General features: G+C 42.6%; 1 protein-coding gene across 4 annotated transcripts in view; it reads left to right on the top strand.

Annotated features, from left to right (window-relative positions):
- The window catches only part of OTOGL (otogelin like), a 280,245-nt gene extending 257,330 nt beyond the window's left edge, over positions 1-22,915 (top strand). For 3 of the 4 annotated variants that reach the window (XM_063927720.1, XM_063927722.1, XM_063927719.1), the window contains 6 exons: positions 3,086-3,190; positions 3,902-4,021; positions 7,381-7,426; positions 14,694-14,765; positions 19,591-19,670; positions 21,798-22,915. In XM_063927720.1, coding sequence (XP_063783790.1) covers positions 3,086-3,190; positions 3,902-4,021; positions 7,381-7,426; positions 14,694-14,765; positions 19,591-19,670; positions 21,798-21,998 — 624 coding nt within the window. In that variant the 3' untranslated portion in view covers positions 21,999-22,915. The remainder of the gene's footprint in view (positions 1-3,085; positions 3,191-3,901; positions 4,022-7,380; positions 7,427-14,693; positions 14,766-19,590; positions 19,671-21,797) is intronic. The other variant, XM_063927721.1, reaches the window with a different exon arrangement.
- The last annotated feature ends 3,524 nt before the right edge of the window (positions 22,916-26,439 follow it).

Here is a 26,439-nt window from a genome sequence, read left to right as displayed (position 1 = left end):
TCAGGAGCCCACTAGTTCCCATGCCTATTATAGAGGTCCCGTTTGACAGAATAGCCATGGATCTCGTGGGGCCCTTGTTAAAGTCTGCTCGGGGCCATCAGTATATCCTGGTAATTATGGACTATGCCACTAGATATCCTGAGGCTGTCCCTTTACGCACTATCACAACCAAGGCAATAGCTAGGGAGCTGGTGCAGGTTTTTAGTAGAGTGGGAATACCAAATGAAATTTTGACTGACCAAGGTACTCCATTTATGTCAAGGATCATGAAGGAATTGTGCAAATTATTTAAGGTCACTCACCTCAGGACGTCCATCTACCATCCCCAAACAGACGGGTTGGTGGAAAGGTTTAATAAAACATTAAAAAGTATGTTAAAAAAAGGTTGTTGAGAGAGATGGGAAAAACTGGGATTGTTTGTTGCCCTACTTGTTAATGGCCATCAGAGAAGTTCCTCAGTCCTCTACGGGGTTTTCTCCATTTGATTTGTTGTATGGTAGACACCCCAGAGGGCTGTTAGACATTGCCAAAGAGACGTGGGAAGGACAGCCCACTCCTTATAGAAGCGTTATTGAACATGTATCACAAATGCAGGATAGGATTGCAGCCGTGGTACCTATTGTCAGAGAGCACATGGAACAGGCCCAAAGTGCTCAACAGAGGGTATATAACCGGAGTGCCAAGATACGGGAATTTGCTCCTGGAGATAGAGTTCTTGTTTTGGTACCCACTGTGGAAAGCAAATTCCTAGCTAAATGGCAGGGTCCATTTGAGATTAGGGAAAAAGTGAATGAGGTTAATTACAAAGTATATCAGCCGGGAAAGAGAAAACCCGAACAAATATACCTTGTTAACTTAATCAAACCCTGGAAAGATAGGTTGTCTCTGTCAGCGGAGCCTTGCCCTTCGGTGTCTTCACCTCGGTTGCTTCCCGCAGTAAAGGTGTCAGAGACATTATCAGCTGAACAGAACAATCAGGTTAAAGAATTTCTCATCCAAAATAGGGAGATATTTTCAGAGCTGCCTGGCCGAACGACCATAATAAAACATGACATTGTCACAGAACCAGGGGTCAGGGTTCATTTAAAGCCATATAGGATTCCTGAAGCTCAGCGAAAAGCTGTTACTAAAGAAGTTAAAACCAAGTTAGAACTTGGAGTCATAGAGGAATCTAACAGTGAGTGGTCCAGTCCCATAGTTCTCATCCCGAAGCCCGACGGTAGCATACGCTTCTGTAATGACTTTCGTAAGTTAAATGAGGTGTCCAAGTTTGATGCATACCCCATGCCCTGTGTGGATGAGCTTATAGAAAGGCTGGGAACAGCCAGGTTTCTCACCACGTTGGACCTGACCAAATGTTACTGGCAAATACCTTTATCTGATAGCGCAAAAGAAAAAACAGCCTTTTCGGTTCCGGAGGGGCTGTACCAGTATAAGATGTTACCCTTTGGGTTGCATGGGGCTCCAGCAACCTTTCAACGGGCGATGGATAAAATTTTGAGGCCCCATAGAAAATATGCAGCTGCCTATTTGGATGATGTGGTAATTCACAGTACAGACTGGGGGTCCCATTTGGTTAAAGTACAAGCAGTACTGGACTCAATCAGAGAGGCAGGGTTACCTGCTAACCCAAAGAAGTGCTGCCTCGCAATGGAGGAGGTCAAAAACTTGGGCTTCACCATAGGCAGAAGTCTAATTAGGCCCCAATTGAATAAAATTGATGCTATTCAAGACTGGCCTCATCCAGTGAATAAAAAACAGGTAAGGGCTTTTTTGGGAATAACTGGGTACTATAGACGATTTATTCCCAATTTTGCGACCACAGCGGTGCCGTTGTCAGACCTTACCAAAGGGAAGCAGTCAAATATGGTGAAATGGAACCCTGATGCAGAAAAAGCGTTCCAAGCGTTAAAAGTGGATTTGTGTTCATAACCGGTTTTGATAACACCAGATTTTTCAAAAGAATTTGTGGTACAGACAGATGCCTCAGAGGTAGGGATAGGCGCTGTGCTGTCCCAAACCAGAGATGGGGACGAACACCCTATCATTTATTTGAGTAGGAAACTCAATGAGCATGAAAAAAGGTATGCCATTGTGGAAAAGGAGGCTTTGGCCATTAAGTGGGCACTAGATACCTCGAGATATTACCTCTTGGGTAGAGAATTCAGACTAGTGACGGATCATGCCCCTTTAAAATGGATGTATGTAAATAGAGGCAAGAATGCTCGTGTAACTAGATGGTTTCTAGCGTTGCAGGATTTTAAGTTTACTGTCGAACATAGACCGGGTACACAATTGGCCAACGCAGATGCATTGTCCCGCATCTTCTGTTTGGGGTTACAAGTGTTCCGGCCCCTAGGTCAAAACAGGGGAGGGGGATATGTGACAAGAACACTGGGATAGTGTTTGAGGGCAGGTATGTTTGTCCCAGGTTCTTGTCTTACATGTATTAGATAAATGAAAACTTCTAGGAATATGTTTTGTTTTGTTAGAACCTTTTCAGTTTGTTGGAAAAGCTGGGTAAGGGCCCTGAAAGAGAGATGGGGCAAGTTCTAGACATTGGGCCCAGTTAGGGTCTTTGGCCTCACAGAAGGCTAATCAGGCTTTCAGCTGTGTAAGAGTGTTATAGAGCTGCTGGCCTGATTAGGGTGTGCAGACTGCCTGGGAAGACTGCAGTATCTCTGTGAGAGAAACACACTTCCTGATACAAGTGAGCTATACAGTGTTTGCTGGAGAACTCTGTGTTTTTTGTTTTAGTGATAGTTAGGAACATCTTGTGTTTAGTTAGTGCCGGACAGGCAAGGTATTTTCTTTTGGTGTTTGTTTAATTTTCTGTACAATAAAACTGTCTGGGGCCAGTTGTACCAGAAACTGGACCTGTGTTGTTCCTCAGCTGCTGCGTGCTGCCATATACCCCAGGAAACGGCACTTTGCACCCTTACAGTGTTACAACTTATATATATATATATATATATATATATATATATATATACTGTATATACTCTAGCATGAGCTAATTCACGTTGTACCAAATGCTTTGTTTGTATTTCATAATTCCAAATTCCAAAAATGTATTTTTATTTAGAACCAAGTTTATATTCCATCTGCCAACCATCAGATGTGCTGTGGAACCTGCAAGAATGTGTCATGCACTTTCTATAGTACTAATGGAACAGTAACTATATATGAGGTAAGTCTACTGTTTAATACAAAATGTTTCATTATTCTGCGTAAGGTTATGTTAATGAGAATGTAACCTGCACACATTTTAGTCAAATACACAGGTCTACGGAGAAGGTACTGTACATTTGTTAAACTTTCCACATTCACTCTAACACACTTTTGGCAACATACTCATAAGAAAGATGAGTTACCATACACAGCAAGTCATACAGATTATCAAAATAGACAGTTTTGAGACACTTTTGAAAGGAGTCTGTGCCAGTGAGTGGAGGCTTTCATTAGGAAAATAGTAACAATTTGAAGAAAAGAAGGTTTTAAGTCTAAAATAAGGGTTGTTCAAAATAAGAACAGTGGGGAGGTGGGTGTGTTACTATTGCGTGACTATGGTAATAGATACATTTGTATTGCGGCACTCAACCTTTGCTTTCTCAATTCTCTGTGTACTGTAATGGCAATCGGAGGAAAGGATGAGAGGCTGCCCTAAGTGGCTAATAACTAATAGTAAGGGGCATTTCACTAAAGATGGCATTTCTTAAATAAAATGATTTATTTATTAACATTTATTAATATAGCATCAGCATATTCTGGTGTACTTTACAACTGAGTGGTTCACATAGAATATCTCATCTTAACCCATTGCCCGTTCTTATTATATTTTACAACTTAATGTAACCAATCAAATAATATCAGTTGCAAACATAGTTTTACTTTTTTCCAGGTGGACACAACATGGATTTCCAACTGCACAAAGTATGAGTGCTCAAAGACTGCTGTAGGTGCCATGATACTGGGCTCTAGTATTGTTTGCCCGCCATTTAATGGCAGTGAATGTCTAAAGGTTTGTGTTGTGATGAAAGACATGCATGGTTTAATGCACTATAGCACATTTATTATTATATTCATGTTTTATGTGCATAAAGGTAGTGTACTAATTTTTTTTTTTTTTATGCAGTAGTAAGAAACTATTTGCATATTAGGGGGGAATTAAATTAATTTATGGCGGGGTAAAATTGTGGTAGCCTCGTGCTTTAATGCCAGGGGCTATTTAAATAGAGCCCCTTTTCCTTGTGTGTTAACCAATAGAATCTAGGATAAGTTCCTTTAATTAGGGGTTAACACATTTGTGGCACCAGCGACAAGATAACTTAACATGGATTTCCTTTTCGAACCTGCCCAGGGCTCCAGTCAGCTGTAACTGAATAGCCCTGCTCCTTGACTTAGCCAGCAGAAAACGACTGCATCTAATTGAATTCCCCCTGTAACTGACAAAATCATACCTCCCAAATGTCCAGAATAGTCACGATTTCAGGGGCCAGTACTGCCATGCTACACATTTAAACATTTGTTCCAATTCCATTACAGTTGTGGGTATGCTCTGCTAAAAAGTGCCTCAACAATGCCACAAGCACCTGCTGCCTGTGCCCATGGCAGTGAAGGGGTGTTTTTAGGGGAAGGTGACATGGAGCAGTCCAGCACTTTGGAAATACTTGACATGTTCCTGGGCGGATATGACACTAAACAATGTAAGATGGCCTTGCCATGTGTAGTGTGGCACGTCACTGGTGTGGCAGTACTCCCTTTTCAGGAAAATATGGTAGTGGGACTGCAGGTTAGGATGTCACCCTGTGTTACATTGTATCATTACTTGTTTGTATTTGACCAGGTCTCTCTACCTTCAAATGTTTGAGGGTTAGCGCAACCTAGACCTGCCTATGAAGTTGTTACTGCTGTCACTGCAAAGTCAGCAATATTAAGAGGACAAACAGCACTGTTATGTATTTCTTACTTTCTTTTTCTAGTTTCTTTAGCTACCAAAATCCTCTCTGCCATGTAATGGTGCTCCTAACCACATATTATTATAAGGGGTATTGGTCGTTGGGTCGACCCAACTTAGGTCAACACTCATTAGGTCCACAACTGAAGGTCTACATTGCCATTAGGTCGACATGTACTAGGTCGACAGGTCAAAAGGTCGACATGAAGTTTTTTTTACTGTTTTTAGTGTAGTTTTCTCTGTAAAGTGACGGGGAACCCATATTAGTGCACCGAGTCCCCTCGCATGGCGTGCTTCGCTCGCCATGCTTTGGGCTAGGTGCCTTGCTTCGCTCGGCATAGGTTACCGTTCCAGTCATGCTCCACGTGGATCGTTGAGTATGAAAAAATCCAAAAAATGGGAAAAAAATATGTGAAAAACGCATGTTGACCTTTTGACCTGTCGACTTAACGTTCATGTCGACCTTTTGTGGTCGACCTAATGAGTGTCGAGCTAAGTTGTGTCGACCTAACGACCGTAACCCATTATAAGCACCGCTCTGCTGCCTCCAGCGTGGGACACTGATATATTTTATGAAAGTTGGTCTCACATTCTTTATCCTTGACATTTGCAAACAGTGCAGATATTCTTATTCTTATATGTGTTGGCAACTTGGCACACACCTACTTTTGTTCAAATGTAGCTGTTATTGTGAAAGCACAGGAATGAGTCCCTAAATTCCCACCTTCCGATGGGACAAGTTGCGCAGATGGGAGTGTACCTTGCAGAGAGCAGATTGGGAAGCCTGGTTCTGCCTGCATTTTTACTCATGTTTACAAATTATGATTTCTTGTTGCTTGGCCGAGACTGCTTTTGTAAGATAATAAAAGGTGATGAAGTTAAGCTTTTCTCCCCAAAAGAGAACTTGATTTTATCACCACCTCTGAGTCTGATGTAGTAGGATCATGTCTACTCCTTTACATTTTGCACCTTTGGAGGAAAAACATTTTCTAGACATATATAAGTACTATTTTAAGCATACAAAAATGACAAATGTATTAAAGACAGTCCAAATGTCACCATATTGATGGGATTCATTCAGTCTTCAGCATATACAGTACCTGAAAAGTGCTAGGGAGTCCTATATTCTTAACACTGCTGAAATCCAGATGCAGTAAAACAGTTACTGCTTGTGGAGATGGTGGAGGAGGTGGCAGAATGAAGTCAGCAGCACTGTGGCAGTGCACCATCATGTCACTGGGGCATGGACCTTTTATTCTGATTTAGAAGTAAAGCAAAAAAAAAAAAAAAGATAGTAACTGCAACTGGGCAAAACCATGCTGCACTGCAGGTGGGGCAAGTGTTACATGTGCAGTGAGATTTAGATGTGGGTGGGACGAGTCTAAACTGAAATATAAATTGCATGTAAAAATAAAGCTGTCTAACATTTGTGGGCTACATGCAAAAGCAGCCAGTATTTACCCTGCACAGAAAAATATAAATGTATTTGCTCCCCTTGCATTGCAACATGGTTTGTTCCAGATACAAAGACACTTGCTTCAGTCACATGGAGAGTGATCCCCACTATTGGGAATGTGCAAATTTGTTGATATACTATCCAAATCTATCAGTGGGGCCTGGCAGTGTACTGTTCTGCTCCTGAATAGAAACAGAGATAGAGACATGAGTCTAATTTGCAGATAGTTGTTTAAAAAATAATAGGCATCTGTAATTAAGCACCTTATTAACATTGGCCATTAACAGTATTCAATAATGACCATTAAAAGTATGGTAATGGAAAAAACTATTAAAAGGGATTGTTACCTCTTGAAATATTGCATAATTACATTCAATTTGTTGGAGGCTCTGCTGCAGTGAGATGTACATGCCCAAGATAAGTCGATCAGAGACCAAAGTATGTGTAAGATATATATATATATATATATATATATATATATACACAGTGTATACATATATATATATATATATATATATATATATATATATATAAATATAGTATGTGATGTCCTCTGTGGCGGTAATAATGGATGATAATGGTAGTTGGACTGTAATTATGAATGAGGAAAGGGGCTGGTGATGGTGGAAGATGATGTGGAGAGGTGCAGGCTCGGTGGCGTGCCACGCTATCTAGTCTCCCTCCAGGGGGGTCGTGGACCCTCAAGAGGGAGAAAAGCTGTCGGTATGCTGGCGGTCGGGATTCCGGCGCCGATATGCTGGTCGTCGGGAGCCTGGCTGCCTGCAAACTGAAGACCACCCCTTAAAAATAGCTAACACATAGAACTGTAATAAGGGCTTTTAGTGTCAGAGAAGGTGACAGAGATGTCTGCATTTGTATAGAATAGTTCAGTACCTGAAGTTACACTTAGGAGGACTGTAAAAGTTGAGCACATAATTTTTTGATTTGTGTTTTCATTTTGTTCTAGAATGGAGGATCTATACAGACCTATAACGATGGCTGCTGCAAGATATGTAAGTGCTCTAAGCTGCATTATATGCTAGTTTCTGCTTTAAATTGGAGAGCTGTGGTATATTTAACTCACCTGCTGGGACATAAAAAGGGAAGAAGCATGCAATGGCCACCGCAATCAAGTTGTATTTCTTTAACCACTAGCACTCACAGGCCCTGCTTTTTCATGGCTTACTACCTGGTAAATTATTTTAACCTTATCATTCTGGAGTATAACTTTCATTTATAATAAACATAATAAAGGAGCAACAATTATTATTTGGATTATAATAAATGCAGTAATAATCCCGCTGAGTTTGCTTTGTTTTTCAGTACTAAAAAAATCAACATCTATATTTATCTTTGTGAAGTGCGCACTAGGAGCTAATTATCACTTAGCCAAAAATAAACACTCATTCACAAAAATATCAGCAAGAAATCCATGTCTTGGTACAGAATTATCCTCTAATTTAGTATCCTCTGCACTCCACTGACTGAGGTTACTGCTTTAGTCTGGTTTACTTATTAGCCACCCCTGAATACACCCTTCTGCATTTATTTATGCCCACAGCTGCATAATGCCAATATACAGTGCATCCGGAAAGTATTCACAGTGCTTCACTTTTTCCACATTTTGTTATGTTACAGCCTTATTCCAAAATGGAATATATTCATTTTCTGCAGCGGGGTACACTGTGTTCCACAGGGAATACATTGGGGTAAAGAGATGGATCTTGATCCAGAGGCACCAACAGGCTAAAGCTTTAGACTGTCCCAGGATGCATTGTGGGACCTCCTCTATATAACCCGCCTCTAGGCACTGTGAGCTCAGTTTTAGAGTTGGTGTCTGCATAAGCAGGTCACTTAACAGGGGGGCTGCGCCAGGCAGCCCTGAAAAAGCTATTTAGAAGACTTCAAGGGATGCAGCACTTCCTATGTCAGTGTGACATACTGTGCTGTGGCTCCATCACCTCCCCAGCGGCGTCGCATACTCCCGCTGGCTCTGTTCCCGGGTATTTGCGGCAGAGGCGCTCCGGTTCCTAGACACACCACCACAGACGCTCTCCTGGATCGCGTGGCTGCTTCTAAGGGAGGAGGTAAGAGGGTCCCCCAGGCGGGACCCGCCATTAAATCGCATTCCGGTCGCGGTCTAAGGAGACGGACCGTGATGCTGGCGTGGACACTGTGGCCAAGCAGGGACCCCACTATATCCACCAGGGCAGGGGAGCACAGGTCGGATAATACATTATCCATGTTTAATAAGGCTCCATAGTACCAGGTGGTGAGGCCCAGCATAGGGGATAAGGCGCTTTGACCTGTAGCCCCTCCCCCAGCTCTGGGCGCCATCTACTGCTGGTGTTCCCGTCCTGGAGCTGCCTCACACTCTCCCTCACTCCCTGACTGAGACTTTGGATGCCATCTTATCACAGTAGCTGCGAATGGTCTCCGGGACTGCAGGGCAAGGTCTCCTCTGTAATTCCGCCTGATTTATCAATGCTGTGATTCTACAGACACTTAAGTATTCTACATGTCATTTTAAGACAGCGTTAGTTAAGAACAAGTGTACCTCTACCAGAATATATTGTACGAGTATTCTGGTATATACATCCGGTCTCAACGACTGTTTCTGTCTCCAGAGAAAGTCCTGAAACTTCAGGACAGGATCAGATACTTCCTCTTTCACCCAAGAGTGTCGATACACTCGGCGATGCAAGTACTAGGCCTCATGGTGTCAGCTTTCGACATGGTAGAGTACGCTCAATTTCATTCCCGCCCTCTGCAGAGGTTAATCCTTTCTAAGTCGGATGGCTTGCCTCATCGGATCAGGTCTCAAATGATCTCCTTGACTCCGGAGGTTCGTCTGTCACTAAGCTGGTGGCTACAGGCCAAACAGTTGAGCAGAGGCCGTCCCTTCTGCATCCCCAACTGGGTCCTACTGACTACGCATGCTAGTCTGCGGGGGTTGGGGCATGGTGCTGGAGCTACACTTTATCCAGGGTCGGTGGACCAAGGAGGAATCACTCCTCCCGATAAACATTCTGGAATTGTGGGCAGTGTTCAATGCTTTGACTCTTGCCCTGTGTCTGAAACAGAACAGGCCTGTTTAAGTACAATCAGACAACGCCACCATGTGGCATACATAAATCATCAAGGTGGCACTTGAAGCCGCATGGCAATGATGAAAGTGTCAAAAATCCTTTGTTGGGCGGAAGCCATCTGCCAGCAATATCGGCAGTGTTCATTCCGGGAGTCCTCAACTGGGAAGCAGATTTCCTCAGTCATCAGGACATGCACGCCACAGAGTGGAGTCTTCATCAGGAAGTCTTTCAACTCCTAGTGATCAGTGGGGTCTACCAGATGTAGACCTGATGGCGTCTCGACACAATCACAAAGTTCCGGTCTTCGGATCAAGAACAAGGGATCCTCAAGCAGCGTTCGTGGATGCACTGGCAATTCCATGGAACTTTTGGCTGCCCTACGTGTTCCCTCCAGTGTCACTTCTGCCCAGGGTACTACGGAAGTTCAAGGAAGAAGGAGGAATACTACTTCTAGTCGCTCCAGCGTGGCCCAGACGGCACTGGTTCTCAGACCTGCATGGTCTCTCAATAGAGCGTCCTCTTCTACTTCCTCAATGCCCAGACCTCCTCATTCAGGGCCCTTGTGTCTACCCGCACTTGGCCAGGCTGGCTTTGATGGCGTGGCTCTTGAAGCTTCACTCATGAGGGCCAAAGGATTCTCTGAGGTGATTATCTAAACTATGCTGAAGGCCCGCAAATCAGCTTCTGCACGGATTTATTGTAGGGTCTGGAATTCTTACTTCACCTGGTGTGCTGCTAAGAATTACAATGCTTACAAGTTTAGTACTTCCAGACTTCTGGCTTTTTTGCAACAAGGCCTGGATTTAGGACTTCGTCTAGCCTCCCTCACGGTTCACATATCTGCCTTGTTGGTGTGGGTTCAGAGAAAGATTGCGTCTATACCTGACGTTCATACATTCACTCAGGGTGTACTGCGGATTCAGCCTCCCTATGTCCCTCCTGTGGTTCCATGGGATCTGTCTGATGTCTTGAATGCCCTGCAAGAGTCAGTGGACCTTAAATGGCTCACAGCCAAGGTCCTGTTTCTGCTGGCTATTGCCTCTGCTAGAAGGGTGTCGGATTTAGGCGCATTGTCCTGTCATCCACCCTTTTTAATGTTTCATCGTGATTGAGCAGTTCTTAGAACTCGTCCTGGTTATTTACCTAAGGTGGTGTCGTCTTTTCACCTTAATCTTTGGATGTGGTACGGGCTCTCCGTATATATGTGTAGGGGACTGCCTCTATCAGGAGGTCAGATACCCTCTTTGTACTGTTTGGTTTCACAAACGTGCCTGGCCTGCGAATAAGGAAACCTTGGCCAGATGGATTAGAATCGTGATTGCACAAGCTTATGCGCAGGCTGAACTCCCAGCTCCTGCTGCTATTAAAGACCATTCTACTTGGTTTGTTGGACCCTCTGGGGTGGTCCGTCGTGGCGCGTCCACAGGACAATTGTGCAAGGCGGCTACGTGGTCCTCAGTGAACACGTTTATTAGGTTCTATGCCTTTGATACTTCCGCCTCCCAGGATACTTCCGTTGGACGCTGGGTTCTCATATCCGCTAAGGTGCATCCCCTCCCTTGAAGAACTGCTTTAGGACATCCCCAATGTATTCCCTGTGGAACACAGTGTACCCCGCTGCAGAAAAGGAGATTTATGGTAGACTTACCATAGTTAAATCTCTTTCTGCGAGGTACACTGGGTTCCACAGGGCACCCACCATGACGCACTTAGCTTCTTTTGGGGTTGTATGGCATTAGCCGCTAGTCCCTTCTCCTGTCGTGAGAACGTGGTTCTATGTGACTAACATCTACCTTCTCTTTTACCTGCTTCTGGATTGGACTGGTTAACTAAAACTGAGCTCACAGTGCCTGGAGGCGTGGTTATATAGAGGAGGCTCCACAATGCATCCTGGGACAGTCTAAAGCTTTAGCCTGTTGGTGGCTCTGGATCAAGATCCATCTCTTTACCCCGATGTATTCCCTGTGGAACACAGTGTACCTCACAGAAAGACATTTAACTATGGTAAGTCTACCATAAATCTCCTTTTTTCCCGTCAAAATTCTACACACAATACCCCATAATGACAATGTGAGATTTATGCAAATTTATTAAAAATAAAAAACTAAGAAATCACATGTGCATAAGTATTCACAGCCTTTGCTCAATACTTTGTTGATGCACCTTTGGAAGCAATTACAGCCGCACATCTTTTTGAATATGATGCCACAAGCTTGGCACACCTACCTTTAAGCAGTTTCGCCCATTCCTCTTTGCAGCACCTCTCAAGCTCCATCAGGTTAAATGGGAAGAGTTGTTGCACAGCCATTTTCATACCTCTCCAGAGATGTTCAATCGGATTCAAGTCTGGGCTCTGGCTGGGCCACTCATGGACATTCACAGAGTTGTCCTGAAGCCACTCCTTTGATATCTTGGCTGTGTGCTTAGGTTTGTTGCCCTGCTGAAAGATGAACCGTCACCCCAGTCTGAGGTCAAGAGCGCTCTGGAGCAGGTTTTCATCCAGGATGTCTCTGTACATTGCTGCATTCATCTTTCCCTCTATCCTGACTAGTCTCACAGTTCCTGCCACTGAAAAACATCCCCACAGCATGATGCTGCCACCACCATGCTTTACTGTAGGTATGGTATTGACCTGGTGATGAGTGATGCCTGGTTTCTTCCAAACATGACGCCAGGCATTCATGTCAAAGAGTTCAATCTTTGTCTCATCAGACCAGATAATTTTGTTTCTCATGGTCTGAGAGTCCTTCAGGTGCATTTTGGCAAACTCTAGGTAGGCTGCCATGTGCTTTTTACTAAGGAGTGTCTTCCGTCTGGCCACTCTACCATACAGGCCTGATTGTTGGATTGCTGCAGAGATGGTTGTCCTTCTGGAAGGTTCTCCTCTCTCCACAGAGGAATGCTGTAGATCTGACACAGTGGCCATCAGGTTCTTGGTCATCTCCCTGACTAGGGCCCATCTCCCCCGATCGCTCAGTTTAGACAGCCGGCCAGCTCTAGAAAGAGTCCTGGTGGTTCCGAACTTCTTCCATTTACATCCCCACAGCATGATGCTGATACCACCATGCTTCACTGTAGGGATGGTATTGGCCTGGTGATGAGCGGTGCCTGATTTCCTCCAAACATGACACCTGGCATTCACACCAAAGAGTTCAATCTTTGTTTCAGACCAGAGAATTTTGTTTTTCATGGTCTGAGAGTCCTACTGGGGCATTTTGGCAAACTCCAGGAGGGCTGCCATGTGCTTTTTACTAAGGAGTGGCTTCCGTATGGCTACTCTACCATACAGGCCTGATTGGTGGATTGCTGCAGAGAGGGTTGTCCTTCTGGAAGGTTCTCCTCTCCACAGAGGAATGCTGTGGCTCTGACAGAGTGACCATCGGGTTCTTGGTTACCTCCCTGATTAGGGCCCTTCTCCCCCGATCGCTCAGTTTAAACGGCCGTCCAGCTCTAGGAAGAATCCTGGTGGTTCCAAACTTCTCCCATTTACATATGATGGAGGCCACTGTGCTCATTGAGACCTTCAAAGCAGCAGATATTTTCCTGTACCCTTCCCAAGATTTGTGCCTCGATACAATCCTGTCTCGGAGGTCTACAGACAGTTCCTTTGACCTCATGCTTGGTTTGTGCTCAGAGATGCACTGTCAAGTGTGGAACCTTATATAGACAGGTGTGTGCCTTTCCAAATCATGTCCAATCAACTGAATTTACCACAGGTGGACTCCAGTTAAGCTGTAGGAACATCTCAAGGATGATCAGTGTAAACAGGATGCACCTGAGCTCAATTTTGAGCTTCATGTCAAAAGCTGTGAATACTTATGTACATGTGATTTCTTAGTTTTTTATTTTTAATTAATTTGCAAAAATCTCAAAAAACTTTTTTCACGTTGTCATTATGGGGTATTGTGTGTAGAATTTTAAGGACAAAAATGCATTGATTCTATTTTGGAATAATGCTGTAACATAACAAAATGTGGAAAAAATGAAGCGCTGTGAATACTTTTCGGATGCACTGTATACAACTATATATATATTTTTTGTTCTGTTTCTTTCATGACTCCAGCCTTGTTGATGGCCCCACATTTGAGGGATAATCCTATAAGGGTAGCACTAAAAAAATGTAGTTTGTGTCATTTACAAAAAAAATTATTGGACAGCCAATTATTTAAATATTCATGTAAAATGTTGCCCCCCAACTTTTTCAACTTGTTTTAAAACATCAATTTGCATTATTTTGGCAAAGCTATATTTTTTTTTTTTTATATATGATATATAGGTCTATCTAAAAAGACTACTTTACTTTTTAACTTTAAAGCCCAGCTCCACTTTTTTTTTATAATAACCTGCGTTATTTGTTATTATTTATAGGTGCATAAAAAAACAATTGCTTTTTCAGGGTAATATGTTTGATCCTTTTCGCTGGTCATTAGTAATTCAATATGAACTCCTACACTGGGAAAAAATGCATTTTGCAACATACCAAATGTTTGCATTAAATTTTCCATATTCATCCTTATATAATGTTACTATATTATATGCAAAATAATAACAAATGAGTAAAGTAAATTAGGTATAAAATTCAGATACAGTAAATGAGGTAAAAAATTCAGACACAGGTTAAGTGTACTGAAAATGATGTAAATGTTCTGCAGTTGTTGCAGTTGAACACATATTGTTCCTTTAAACAGGTTTGCTGAAATTTTTAGCTCAGTAAAGCAATGTTATACTTCAGAAAATTCTAATAAAACTAAACACGCGTGTAACATGCTACTCTGACTGCTAATTAAACGAAAACTAAAAGCATGTGCTCTGTGGGTAGGACACCATACATAGGAATGTGGGCTTGCAGTTGTAAGGGTTTAATGGGCAAGAAACGATAAAGCTTGATTAAATGCATGCAGAGTAAGTCCATGTATTTAATTCTTACCTTGCCATAGCCGCTTTGCAACAATCATTGTAAACTTATGTCTGCTAGCATAGCTCCAGCTGTAAGTCAGGAACTTCTGGTGTGATATTTTGTAATGAAAAAAATAAAAAATAAAAAATAAAAAAAAATAAAAACTATTAATTGTATTTGGCATATGAAGAAAGAAAAAATTAAACACTTGGCAGTGTAAGAATTAATGAACATGTTATTTGTGTCAAAATGTTTAATTTTACAAAAATCTTATATTCCTAACAATTCTGCCAGGTTCTGGAATGGGTGTATTACCCTTTACCATTACCCCCGTAGTTCCTACTGCTAAAATAAATTGTGAACCAGGTACTATTATTATTTAATGCATTTCACTGTACTTTAATGATTGTTATGGCTAATTATGAAATTTTCTTTGTGGGGCTAAAGACCTGAATGTAAAATATTGTACTAATCCTAAAATGATAGGACAACTTTAGCACCATGAATCCTACATGTAGTTTATTGACATGTACCAGATCTAGAATGTCCTGCAAATGATTAGAAATCAGGCATGCAGTTATAAAGCCTCTGCATGCATTTGTTTTTCTCCTTAACCATGTGTGTTCTTTCACCAGTAATTACATAGAACTAATTATTGATATTAACAAAATAAAGACATGGGTTGCACAATCTGAGCAGCACCAGACCAGGAAAAGAATGAGCATGAGTTCCAATTTACTCTTTGGTGGAGCTTATGTTGAACACTTTTCTGCCTACCAAAATACCCTGCTAGATTGTTATACAGATATTGACATATTGTACATGTGAATGCATAATTGTAATACTCTGCGTAGGGTGCTCTATTATTAGATGGAATGGAATCATTGGAAATTAGTGTATGCAATCTTTAAGAACACACTGGGTTTCCGCTGAACACATGTAAACAGAGAAGAATCATGGAATACCCCACACTGACAGCTTGACTTGGTTTCTGAGTCATGTAGGCCGCAAGCACTATACCGGTTCCAAAGCTGTGAGGTAGCAATAAAGCCAATCCAGGAGAGATGGTTGTTATAAATGCTCTTTCCAGGACAAATATATTGTACAAGGTGGCTAATCTTGCAATCCACTATGGATGCAATAATCTTCGCATAATGTATCCCCCCTGATTCATAATTTGATGAATTGTGCGGTCGTATCTTCCCATCTGATGTGCTGCACATCAGATGGAACAATGCGATGAACAATGCGTTGCATACATTATCCCGCCCACCAGAATGCCGGCAGCTGGGTGAGCACTAAGAGTCACCTTGCGGGCTTGCTGCGCTTGCCACAGGATCTATTCCCACTCGGTGGGTGTCATGGACACCCACTAGTGGGAATAGCCCTGGTGCGCAACGGTTCCGGCTAACAGCATTGTCCGCTGTCGGGATTTCGGCATCGGTATCCTGAACGGCCGGCATTTTTACTGCATTTCCATACAATGCAGTGCACTATCATTAATACTGTAATTATATATTTTGTCATCGTACTGTGATTATTTCCAGGCAGGTGAAACAAAATTTTAGATAATGCTTCATAACTAACATTAAGTAGAAAAAACACAACCATCGGGGACTCTCTTCTATCAATGATGGATAGCCATTGGCACTCTGCCATCGATGGCAAAACTATTTGACATAAACCATTAACCAGAAATTTTCTTGCCCAGTATCTGGATGGTTGGTTGACATTGACATGGTCGATGCATGAAAAAGGTCAGCACATTAAAATGGTCAACACGGGGCAGATCGTCACATGAAAAGGTCAACATTACTTTTTTTTTTCCATTTTTTACTTCTTCATACTTTACGATCCCCGTGGACTACGAATGGGAATAGTAACCTGTGCCAAGTGCAGTGGTAGCAGAGTTAGGCACCTTGCCCACAGCGCAAGTGGATGTGGGGCACTAATTGGGGTTCCTGGTTATGTTACACAAGAAACGACACCAAAAAAGTTTTAAAATGTCATTTGTCGACATCTCCTATATCGGCCATTTTATTGTATCAACCTTTTTCTTGTGCCTACCATGTCAATGTTGACACATTGATCCATTACCGGTTTGGCCATCCCTAACTGCCTGCATTCATTATAACATCAGTGCAACACAGTGAAGGCAAAAAAGGTCTACATTGCAAAATGCACTAAATTCATGCACAGCAAAGCAGAACAAGTACCCCAGGAGATGGAAGTATAGCAGGGCATACCAGTGATCTTCTGCCCTTAACTGTATGCTTATTTGGCATAGATTTTTTTAAGTGTTTGGTGGATAATGTATTAGCATTCCTTGGCTAGGGCTCGATCATAAGGGTTAACTAAGTACAGTCTTCCTAAGTAACATGAAGTGTTTGCCCAGTAACTCACATATAGGTTAATCTATGGCTCTGTTATGGATGTATTGCAATTCATTTATGTCTAACCTGTATTAAAATCAAAGTTTATAGTTATGTTAATGTGTGTACTAGGCTGTCGCTGTGATAAGAACTGCTATCATATTATAGTTATTTTCAATTGTTTGAAATTAGTTCCATTGTCCTTTCATGTCCTGCCGTTAAGTTGGGTACACATTTATACAATGCTTGGCTGATCGGGATCCTGTGTTGGCTAACGCTCCTACATCGGCACAGCGTACACACATATACAATGAACAGCCCATTTTCCCGATAGAGCAATCAATGTACAACTTCTTATTTAAAAAGGGTATTTTACCTTTGGATGGCATGACATTTCTGTTATTTACCAAGACCTTCTACACATTTTACTAAATACATTTTTTTTTTTATCATTCTTGTATATGTCTGTACTTTTTAAAAAGGAATATATACTGCTGTATATTGCAGAGTTGGTTGTGCTTGTTACTTTGGTTATGACACACAACTGCTGTGTGGCTACAACTGTATCCAATGCTAAGCTATTCTGTGTCATATCTAATGACATCAAAATAACCATATCTACTTGAATGATATCAAGCCAGAAAATCCCAGAATGTTATCAGTGCTAAAGCAGGAGATCACGCACACAAACCACTTAGTGAAGCTGTCTTAAGGTGGTAGTGAAGCTGTCTGAAGGTGACAGCTCCTTTTTACTATATATTATACCCCTAGCCATAGGACAGCTGTTTGCTGTTCATTAGCAGATATACTGTATCTACATCATTACTATCTCATTTCTGGAGGGCTCAGGAACGTCTATAATTAAAAAACAATAAATCACTTATCTGTGTTTCATGCATGGCTGAGCTAGGTATTTCATTACATGTTGAAGCAAAACTCTGACCTGTGAATGACCTTCAAGCACATGAGCTGACCAGCCTTACCACTACACTAAGGGTATAAGACCGCAGAGAGTATAGTGGCAGGGACTCCATTCTGTTTCTGGAATTCATGAAGGAGGTGTTTCATTTTACTTTCTGTAGGAAAACGTGCTGACAATATCAGAAATGCAATCAATGCCTCGCTGGATGCTTTACATTTAGGAGACGTGACTGATGGAGAGTAGGGTATAAAATGGGCTGAAGTTATACATGAAAAAGGGAAAAATGTGTATTTGTTGAGGTCCAGCTGCAAACATGATGCGTTTTACTCTGCAACTGCAGTATATGCACCCACTTTACATCCGCAACATGTCATAGACCATTACATCTGAATTACGCCAATGTTTTAAACCCCTTCCCTGACATGCAACAATGTATTTCCTATTAGGTATTATTATAATTAGTCACAACTCTGAAACATCTCCTTATCTGGCATATGCAAAAATAAATGAATAAATACATTTGCTTATTATGAACTCAGTAAAGAGTATGCGTTTAAAATACCGACCGTCGGGATTCCAGTTACAGTCTTGAAGGGGGTTACATTGTAGGAGCTCAGATGAAAATAACTTTGGGTCTGATTCAGAGATGTTTGCTATGCCAATGATTAAGCAGTTGAGCTCTTATCATCTGTCCGTGCATGCACACACCAAGGTACCTTAGGGATCTTGCTCGCACTGAGGATTCATCTGCAAAGTGACTGACAGTCAGGGGCCATTTGGGGGCGGATACAGAGAGTGGCGACAAAAATGCGGATGCTTTGCACCATTTACAAGGCGTATCTCAGCCTACACGTGCAGTTTCATATGCAGAAAACATTTTGCCAGCATCTCAGTTCCCGCAGCCATTCTGCGTGACCGTAGGGTTACTCAGAGTCTATTAAATAAATTCAGGGAGATGCGTGTTTGTACTCAGACACTGATATTTGCAAGGCCACCGGTGAGCGTCTCAATTCATTTCCAGGTGGCTACAGATATTTCATTGTTTTTTCGTGCAGTCACTGTGTACGGGATCGTAGCTGTAAATGCATTAATGTACATCACTGACTCAGGCCCTTTGATTACTGGAAACTAAAGTAATTGACGCTGACGTTTTTCAAACTCATTTATTTTTGAATAGCTCGTTGTTCATGTGATTTTGGAGTCTATTCACTAAGCCTTGAAAGGAGATAAATTGGACAGGAGATAAAGTACCAGCCAATCAGCTCTTAACTACCTTGTCACAGACTGGGTTTGAAAAATGGCAGTTTGGAGCTAGTTGGCTGTTACTTTGGGGTGCATGTACTAAGTAGTGATAAAAGTGGAGAAGTGAGCCAGTGGAGAAATTTACCATGGCAACCAATCAGCTGCTCCGTAAAATTGTATAGTATGCAAATTAGAAATGTTACGTCAATGCTGATTGGTTGCCATGGGTAACTTCTCCACTGGCTCACTTCTCCACTTTTATCACTGCTTAGTACATGTCCCCCTTTATCTCCGTGCACTTTATCTCCATCTAAGGCTTAGTAAATAGACCCCCTGTTTCTGTCAGTGTGCAAACTGACAGTAGCCAATCGTGAAATCACTCCTTCATCTTATCCAAAAACAATTCTAATAACACATTATTATAACACGTAGTTTAACAAAAAATACATTAATTACATATAGACAAATTCCAGAATTACTGCTATTGTGCTCTATTACTGAAATCTACCGTTGTATGTACACATGTTTATTTCTGTTATACTATTGTACTGCTTCTATAATACATTAGAGAGTTGCAATACACTCTGCATGTGTTCAATGTCTTATTTGAAGTAATAACCTAATACCCAACTTATAGTTTTCTATATTTTTCTAGGCACAAAAGAAGAAAAAATCTGCCAGAAAGTGGCAGTTAGAACCACTATAAGGAAAAGTGACTGTATAAGTCACAACCCTGTAAGTAGAAGTTTATAACTTGCATCACTTACATACATCTAAAAAGATAACTGTGTAGCAGTAGACAAATGAAAACATTTCTATTTCTTATGCCTTGTCCAAATTCAGAGAGATGCTCTTTAACTTTATTTTACTTCCTGAAACTCTGGCTTTTACTAGACATACTGCATGATGTTATCATTTGCTGATTGTGTTGAATTTCATAGGTCAGTGTGGTGTAAAACGTTATCCTACACATGGAACAACAGAACTAAATCAACCTAATATACTTGTCTTTGAGTGTAATCATGCTGATGTGCACATTAAAGGCACTGACCTTAGTACTTTGTAACCACTTTCCCAAATTTCCCTAGAACAGACTGTAATTACATGTATTAATACTAAGGCCCTGTACACATTGACATAACTTTTGCATGAAAACATGGTATCCACATGGAAGGTAGACAGTCAATAGGTAAACACCAAATGGTCCACAGTAAGTAGGTAGAAAGGGTCATAAGGCCGATAGGGTCAAATGGTTGACAGTTAAATGGTTGACATGGACTTAGGTCAACCGGGTCAAAACGCCTACAGGTTCAAAGGGCAGATACAAAAAGGTCGACACATGTTTTTTCATGACTTTTTAAGGGTTAGGTTAGGCATCTGGAGGTGGGTTAGGTTTAGTCTGCCAGAGGTGATGGTTGGGGTTAGGCACTTGGTGGAGGGTTAGGCTGCAGAAGGGGACGGTTAGGATTAGTCACTGTTGGGAGGGTTAGGCACCAGGGATTAGGATTAAGGTTAAAGTAACACAAAAAACATGCAAGCTTTTGCAAGTCAACCTTTTACCCTGACGACTATCTGGAATCGACCTATTGACTATCTGTCAAGACACTGTCAATCTTTTAATCTAGACAATTCCTTCCAATAGTATTTCTCACATGTGTGCTACATGTAGAAAACCCATTGGATTGATTCGGAAAGTTGTTAAAAACAAATGTCAGGCACCTATAGAGTGCAGGCTTATTCTCACTATAGTTACTGTAACACAGAAAAAAAGGCCAGACTAATATCCCGTTTCCACCTGAGTACCGGGTCCGATGCGGGATGTTTTACCCGGCTACAACCCATGTCGGTCCTGCCGTTTCCACTGCACTTCGACACGGGTTATTCCCGAGTCGTATCGGTTTCCACTTATCCCGGGTAAGCTCTGTAAAAGCCTATTGATGTTACTCGGTTCTGAAACATGGGTAATGACCATTTCCACTGCACGATTACCCGGGTCATTACCGTGTTACCGTGTTCAACCCAGGTAGCTAACCGGGTAGGATTCCAGGGTCACTCAACCCGTGTTGAGCTATTTCCACTTACTAAAAACCTGTGTTGATGCGCCCCTGTGCAAAAACATGGGTAAATTTAGCTAGTGGACAAGGGTTATAACAGTGTAAGCCTTATACAGGTTTTCAAATTCTGTTGGGATCATCTGGATTCCTGTTTGAAATCTATTTGGGGGGGGGGAATCTCTGTAAAGTAATGAGAACATGGTCCTTGTATTCAGTACAAGGTTGATCGAATACTCTGATTGATCAGAGAATGGGAAACTAGCTCTACATTGGTTAGTAGTGGTGGGGTCTCACCATTAAGCTCAATTCACTACAGTGTGCTATTAATGCAGATCACATACACATTTTATAGAGGATGATGAGTCTGCTGTCTCAACACTATGGATTATGTGTCTTCACACTTCTTTACATGCAAACATGTAACTTAGCATCAGCCTCAATGTTGGTAGCATTGGTTATGGTCACACACACATACAAAACAGCAATGATACTAAATTGGTAAAATACGATCAGGTCTGTAGCCACTAGCCACGGCTAATTCAGCCTGGTTGATCTGTAAGCAGTCCCACTGTCAAAATGCTGCTTGCAATTCCGCTGTCAAATAGAGTATATTCAGAATTCCCTTATTTGGGGCTAACCACAGTTTCTACTTTTGCCCATTTGAGCGATAAATGTATATATGTGTTCCACAGATTTCTCACATGCAGCAAGAGTAGAAAATATAGTTTCATAATTAAGTTCTTTGAGCTTTAATTAGCATATACAGTATGACACTTATTTTTTTTTCTGAACATTTTATATTCAACAGATCACCGTGGCTTCTTGTGATGGAAAATGCCCGTCAGCTACAATCTTTAACGTCAACATTGATAGCCATATAAGATTCTGTAAATGCTGCCGGGAGAATGGAGTACAGAATCTGACTGTGCCACTCTACTGCTCAGGAAATAGGACTGAAGTGATGTATGTCATACAGGAGCCACTGGACTGCTCATGTCAGTGGAATTAAACAGACTTTGCGTGGAATACAGCACAACAGTTTCCTCCTTGCACCTTTTCCTGCCCAAAGTACTCTATGCACTGAATGCACATGCTGTATTTACATGGCGGTGTTATATTGATCTGCGCAGCTCCTACCACTTCAGATGTTCAAAAGAAACTCGCAATACTGGAAGCAATGTTATACTATTTAAGTTACACAGCATAAGCTGTTTCATATCTTCACATGGAAATCATAACGAAAAGGAAACAATAAGTTCAGTGAAGCTTAACCTTTTTTTTTTTCAGGTTAAACTTGAAAGATAATTTTGGCTTGCAAAGGTGGATCAGTATATTAAATCTTTTGCATGTGTGACATTATACTTATGTATACTTGACTTATGGTGCCTAATGCTACGTTTGTACAATATATCTTTTTATTATCGATCCCATATGTGCCATGATTTCTATTTTGTAACAACTATCTTAATGTGTCATCATGTTCCATCCATTAGTACATTGGGATGTTTATAACTAATGACACGCAGTACTCCTAAAAACTATTAAAACATAATAAATCTACCATTACAATCATTTTGTTTGTATATAATGTTACTCCTAAAACTTAATGTAATGTAATAAATGTAAAGCTGAAATCAGAAACAAGTTGTGGGATTTGATATGATATAACATACAATACATTTTACATAAACAAACTAGTTTCATTATGCAGCGTTGTTTTCAGTCCTCAATGTGATAAATTATGATTGTGCTTTTTATATGCACATAATTGTCAGCTGCTTGGCTCAGAGAAACCATGAGAACAAGATAGAAATAAATACTGAAACATAAACTGAGCGAGACCTGCTTGATCGAGATTATAATCTAAATAAAGGTGTATTATCTATTAAAGCTGTACATAGCTGTTTTATTTTAACAATGTAATAAAAGAACCAAGCACAGCTTCCTTAGTATTTTTTTTTAACGTATATTAAAACATATTAGATTTGCATGACACATAATGGAATTCTAAAATCTGTCAACAAGTGAAAATAGTAGCAGGTGATTGATCAAAATGCGCAATATAGCTGACAGCCTGTGACCACAAAAGAGGAGTCTTCACCAAAACCTCCACAACATATACTGTATCTGAATACAAAAAGTAGTGAGTCACAACCGCAACCTATTAGAACCAGGTGTGATTGGAGTAATAACAAAAGTGCTTCCACTTAAATTTCATTCCTATCGTAACCCACACAGGTATTGATAGGTGGCGTCATTGTGACTCTCTACTTTTTGTACTAAAACAAGAGAAAATAGCAACTAGGAAACATCTTCCAGGATTATCTGGCAGCCTGCATAAAAGGGACCATCTTCCAGGATGATCTGGCAGCCTGCAGTCAAGGAACCATCTTCCAGGATAATCTGGCAGCCTGCAGACAAGGGACCATCTTCCAGGATGATCTTGCAGCCTGCAGACAATGAACCATCTTCCAGGATGATATGGCAGCCTGCAGACAAGGGACCATCTTCCAGGATGATCTAGCAGCCTGCAGACAAGGGACCATCTTCCTGGATGATCTGGCAGCCTGCAGACAAGTAACATCTTCCTAGATGACCTGGCAGCCTGCAGACAAGGGACCATCTTCCTGGATGATCTGGCAGCCTGCAGACAAATAACATCTTCCTAGATGACCTGGCAGCCTGCAGACAAGGGACCATCTTCCTTCATGATCTGGCAGCCTGCAGACAAGGAACCATCTTACAGGATGACCTGGAAGCCTGCAGGAAAGTAACCATTTCCTGGATGATCTGGCAGCCTGCAGACAAGGATCCAACTTACAGGATGACCTGGCAGCCTGCAGACTAACCATCTTCCAGGATGACCTGGCAGCCTGAAGACAAGGGACCATCTTCCTGGATGACCTGACAGCCTGCAGACAAGGGACCATCTTCCATGATAATCTGGCAGCCTGCAGACAAGGAACCATGTTCCAGGATGATCTGGCAGCCTGCAGACAAGGGACCATCTTCCTGGATGATCTGGCAGCCTGCAGACAAGTAACATCTTCCTAGATGACCTGGCAGCCTGCAGACAAGGGACCATCTTCCTGGATGATCTGGCAGCCTGCAGACAAATAACATCTTCCTAGATGACCTGGCAGCCTGCAGACAACGGACCATCTTCCTTCATGATCTGGCAGCCTGCAGACAAGGAACCATCTTACAGGATGACCTGGAAGCCTGCAGGAAAGTAACCATCTTCCTGGATGATCTGGCAGCCTGCAGACAAGGATCCAACTTACAGGATGACCTGGCAGCCTGCAGACTAACCATCTTCCAGGATGACCTGGCAGCCTGAAGACAACGGACCATCTTCCTGGATGACCTGACAGCCTGCAGACAAGGGACCATCTTCCATGATAATCTGGCAGTCTGCAGACAAGGAACCATGTTCCAGGATGATCTGGCAGCCTGCAGACAAGGGACCATCTTCCAGGATGATCTAGCAGCCTGCAGGCAAGGGACCATCTTCCAGGATGACCTGGCAGCCTGAAGACAAGGGATCATCTTCCTTGATGACCTGACAGCCTGCAGACAAGGGACCATCTTCCATGATAATCTGGCAGCCTGCAGACAAGGAACCATGTTCCAGGATGATCTGGCAGCCTGCAGACAAGGGACCATCTTCCAGGATGATCTAGCAGCCTGCAGACAAGGGACCATCTTCCTGGATGATCTGGCAGCCTGCAGACAAGGAACCAACTTACAGGATGATCTGGCAGCCTGCAGACAAGTAACCATTTTACAGGATGACCTGGCAGCCTGCAGACAAGTAACCATTTTACAGGATGACCTGGCAGCCTGCAGGAAAGTAACCATCTTCCAGGATGATCTGGCAGCCTGCAGACAAGTAACCATCTTCCATGATGATCTGTCAGCCTGAAGACAAGTAACCATCTTCCTAGATGACCTGGCAGCTTGCAGACAAGGAACCATCTTCCTTGATGATTGTCACGCTCGGCGTAAGTTGGGGTTCCGACAACCGAGTTTTGGCTGAAGGACAGCTACCTGTGAGGAGAGTAAACGAGGTGGCTGAATGTAATTCCTCCTCATGGGGTGGGAGCCTAACTAAGTGTTAACGTTGGCTGGAGGGCGTGAAGAAAAGGAGGACTTCGTAGGAAGATAACTGTACTTTTAATGAATAATCAGGCTGTACACGAATATTGGAGCAATTGAAGAAACTGGAAGAATTAGTCTCTATGGTTAAATGACTTGAAGAGTGAAGCTGAAAAATTCTGGTAAAGAAGAACTGAAGACTGGTTTGTAATTGAGAGACAAGGATGAAGAACTTGTACTTTGAAGAAATGAGGACTGTGGTTTGTGATTGAAAGACAAGGATGAAGAACTTGGACTTTGAAGAAATGAAGACGTCTGCGGGAACTGCCATTAGCACCTGGAGCACCTCTATGACCTGGGACCCCGTGAGCGCTTCCACGAGTGGCAACGGACTTAGACAGCAGGACTGCAGCAGCGTTTAGGTAACCGATGGATGAGAGCAACCAGGACCAGGGAACCAGAAGTAACCTGGGAGCACAGAGCTGGAGAACCTTTCACACAGAGGTAACATGAAGCACTGGCATTCTCCCTCTGAGCCAGCCCCCTTTTGTAAGGGGAGAAAACGCAGGATTGGCTAGACACAGATTGGGAACTTCATTGGTAATACTCTGGTCTCCAACATGGCTGCCCACAGCACAGGAGACATACTTAGCTGTTAGCACACAGCTTTAGCCAGCTTCTGTCTCTGACATACTATACTGTGTCACCACTAGAGGACCTTACCGCAGCGATCCCCGCCGCAGCGCCCAGCTCTCCAGACCCTCGGCCCCCGGCCCTTGGCAGCAACACATCCGTCCAGAAGGACCCGCCGCCAGCACCTCCCTGTCGACGCAGCCGCGCCAAACAGCGGGATGGTAACCCACGGGTGCACCCGCCAGAGGTAAGACTCCGGAGCCTGACAATGATCTGGCAGCCTGCAGACAAGGAACCATCTTACAGGATGACCTGGCAGCCTGCAGGAAAGTAACCATCTTCCTGGATGATCTGGCAGCCTGCAGACAAGGAATCCTCTTACAGGATGACCTGGCAGCCTGCAGATTAACCATCTTAAAGGATGACCGGGCAGCCTGCAGACAAGGGACCATCTTCCTTGATGATCTGGCAGCCTGCAGACAAGGGACCATCTTCCAGGATGATCTAGCAGCCTGCAGACAAGGGACCATCTTCCTGGATGATCTGGCAGCCTGCAGACAAGGGAATATCTTACAGGACGAGCTGGCAGCCTGCAGGAAAGTAACCATAATCCTGGATGACCTGGCAGCCTGCAGACAACGGACCATATTCCAGGATGATCTGGCAGCCTGCAGACAAGGGACCATATTCCTGGATGATCTGGCAGCCTGCAGTCAAGG

This window comes from Pseudophryne corroboree, chromosome 6, assembly GCF_028390025.1.
Source record: "Pseudophryne corroboree isolate aPseCor3 chromosome 6, aPseCor3.hap2, whole genome shotgun sequence".
Taxonomy (NCBI): domain Eukaryota; kingdom Metazoa; phylum Chordata; class Amphibia; order Anura; family Myobatrachidae; genus Pseudophryne; species Pseudophryne corroboree.
This window is presented reverse-complemented; position numbering and strand designations above follow the sequence as displayed.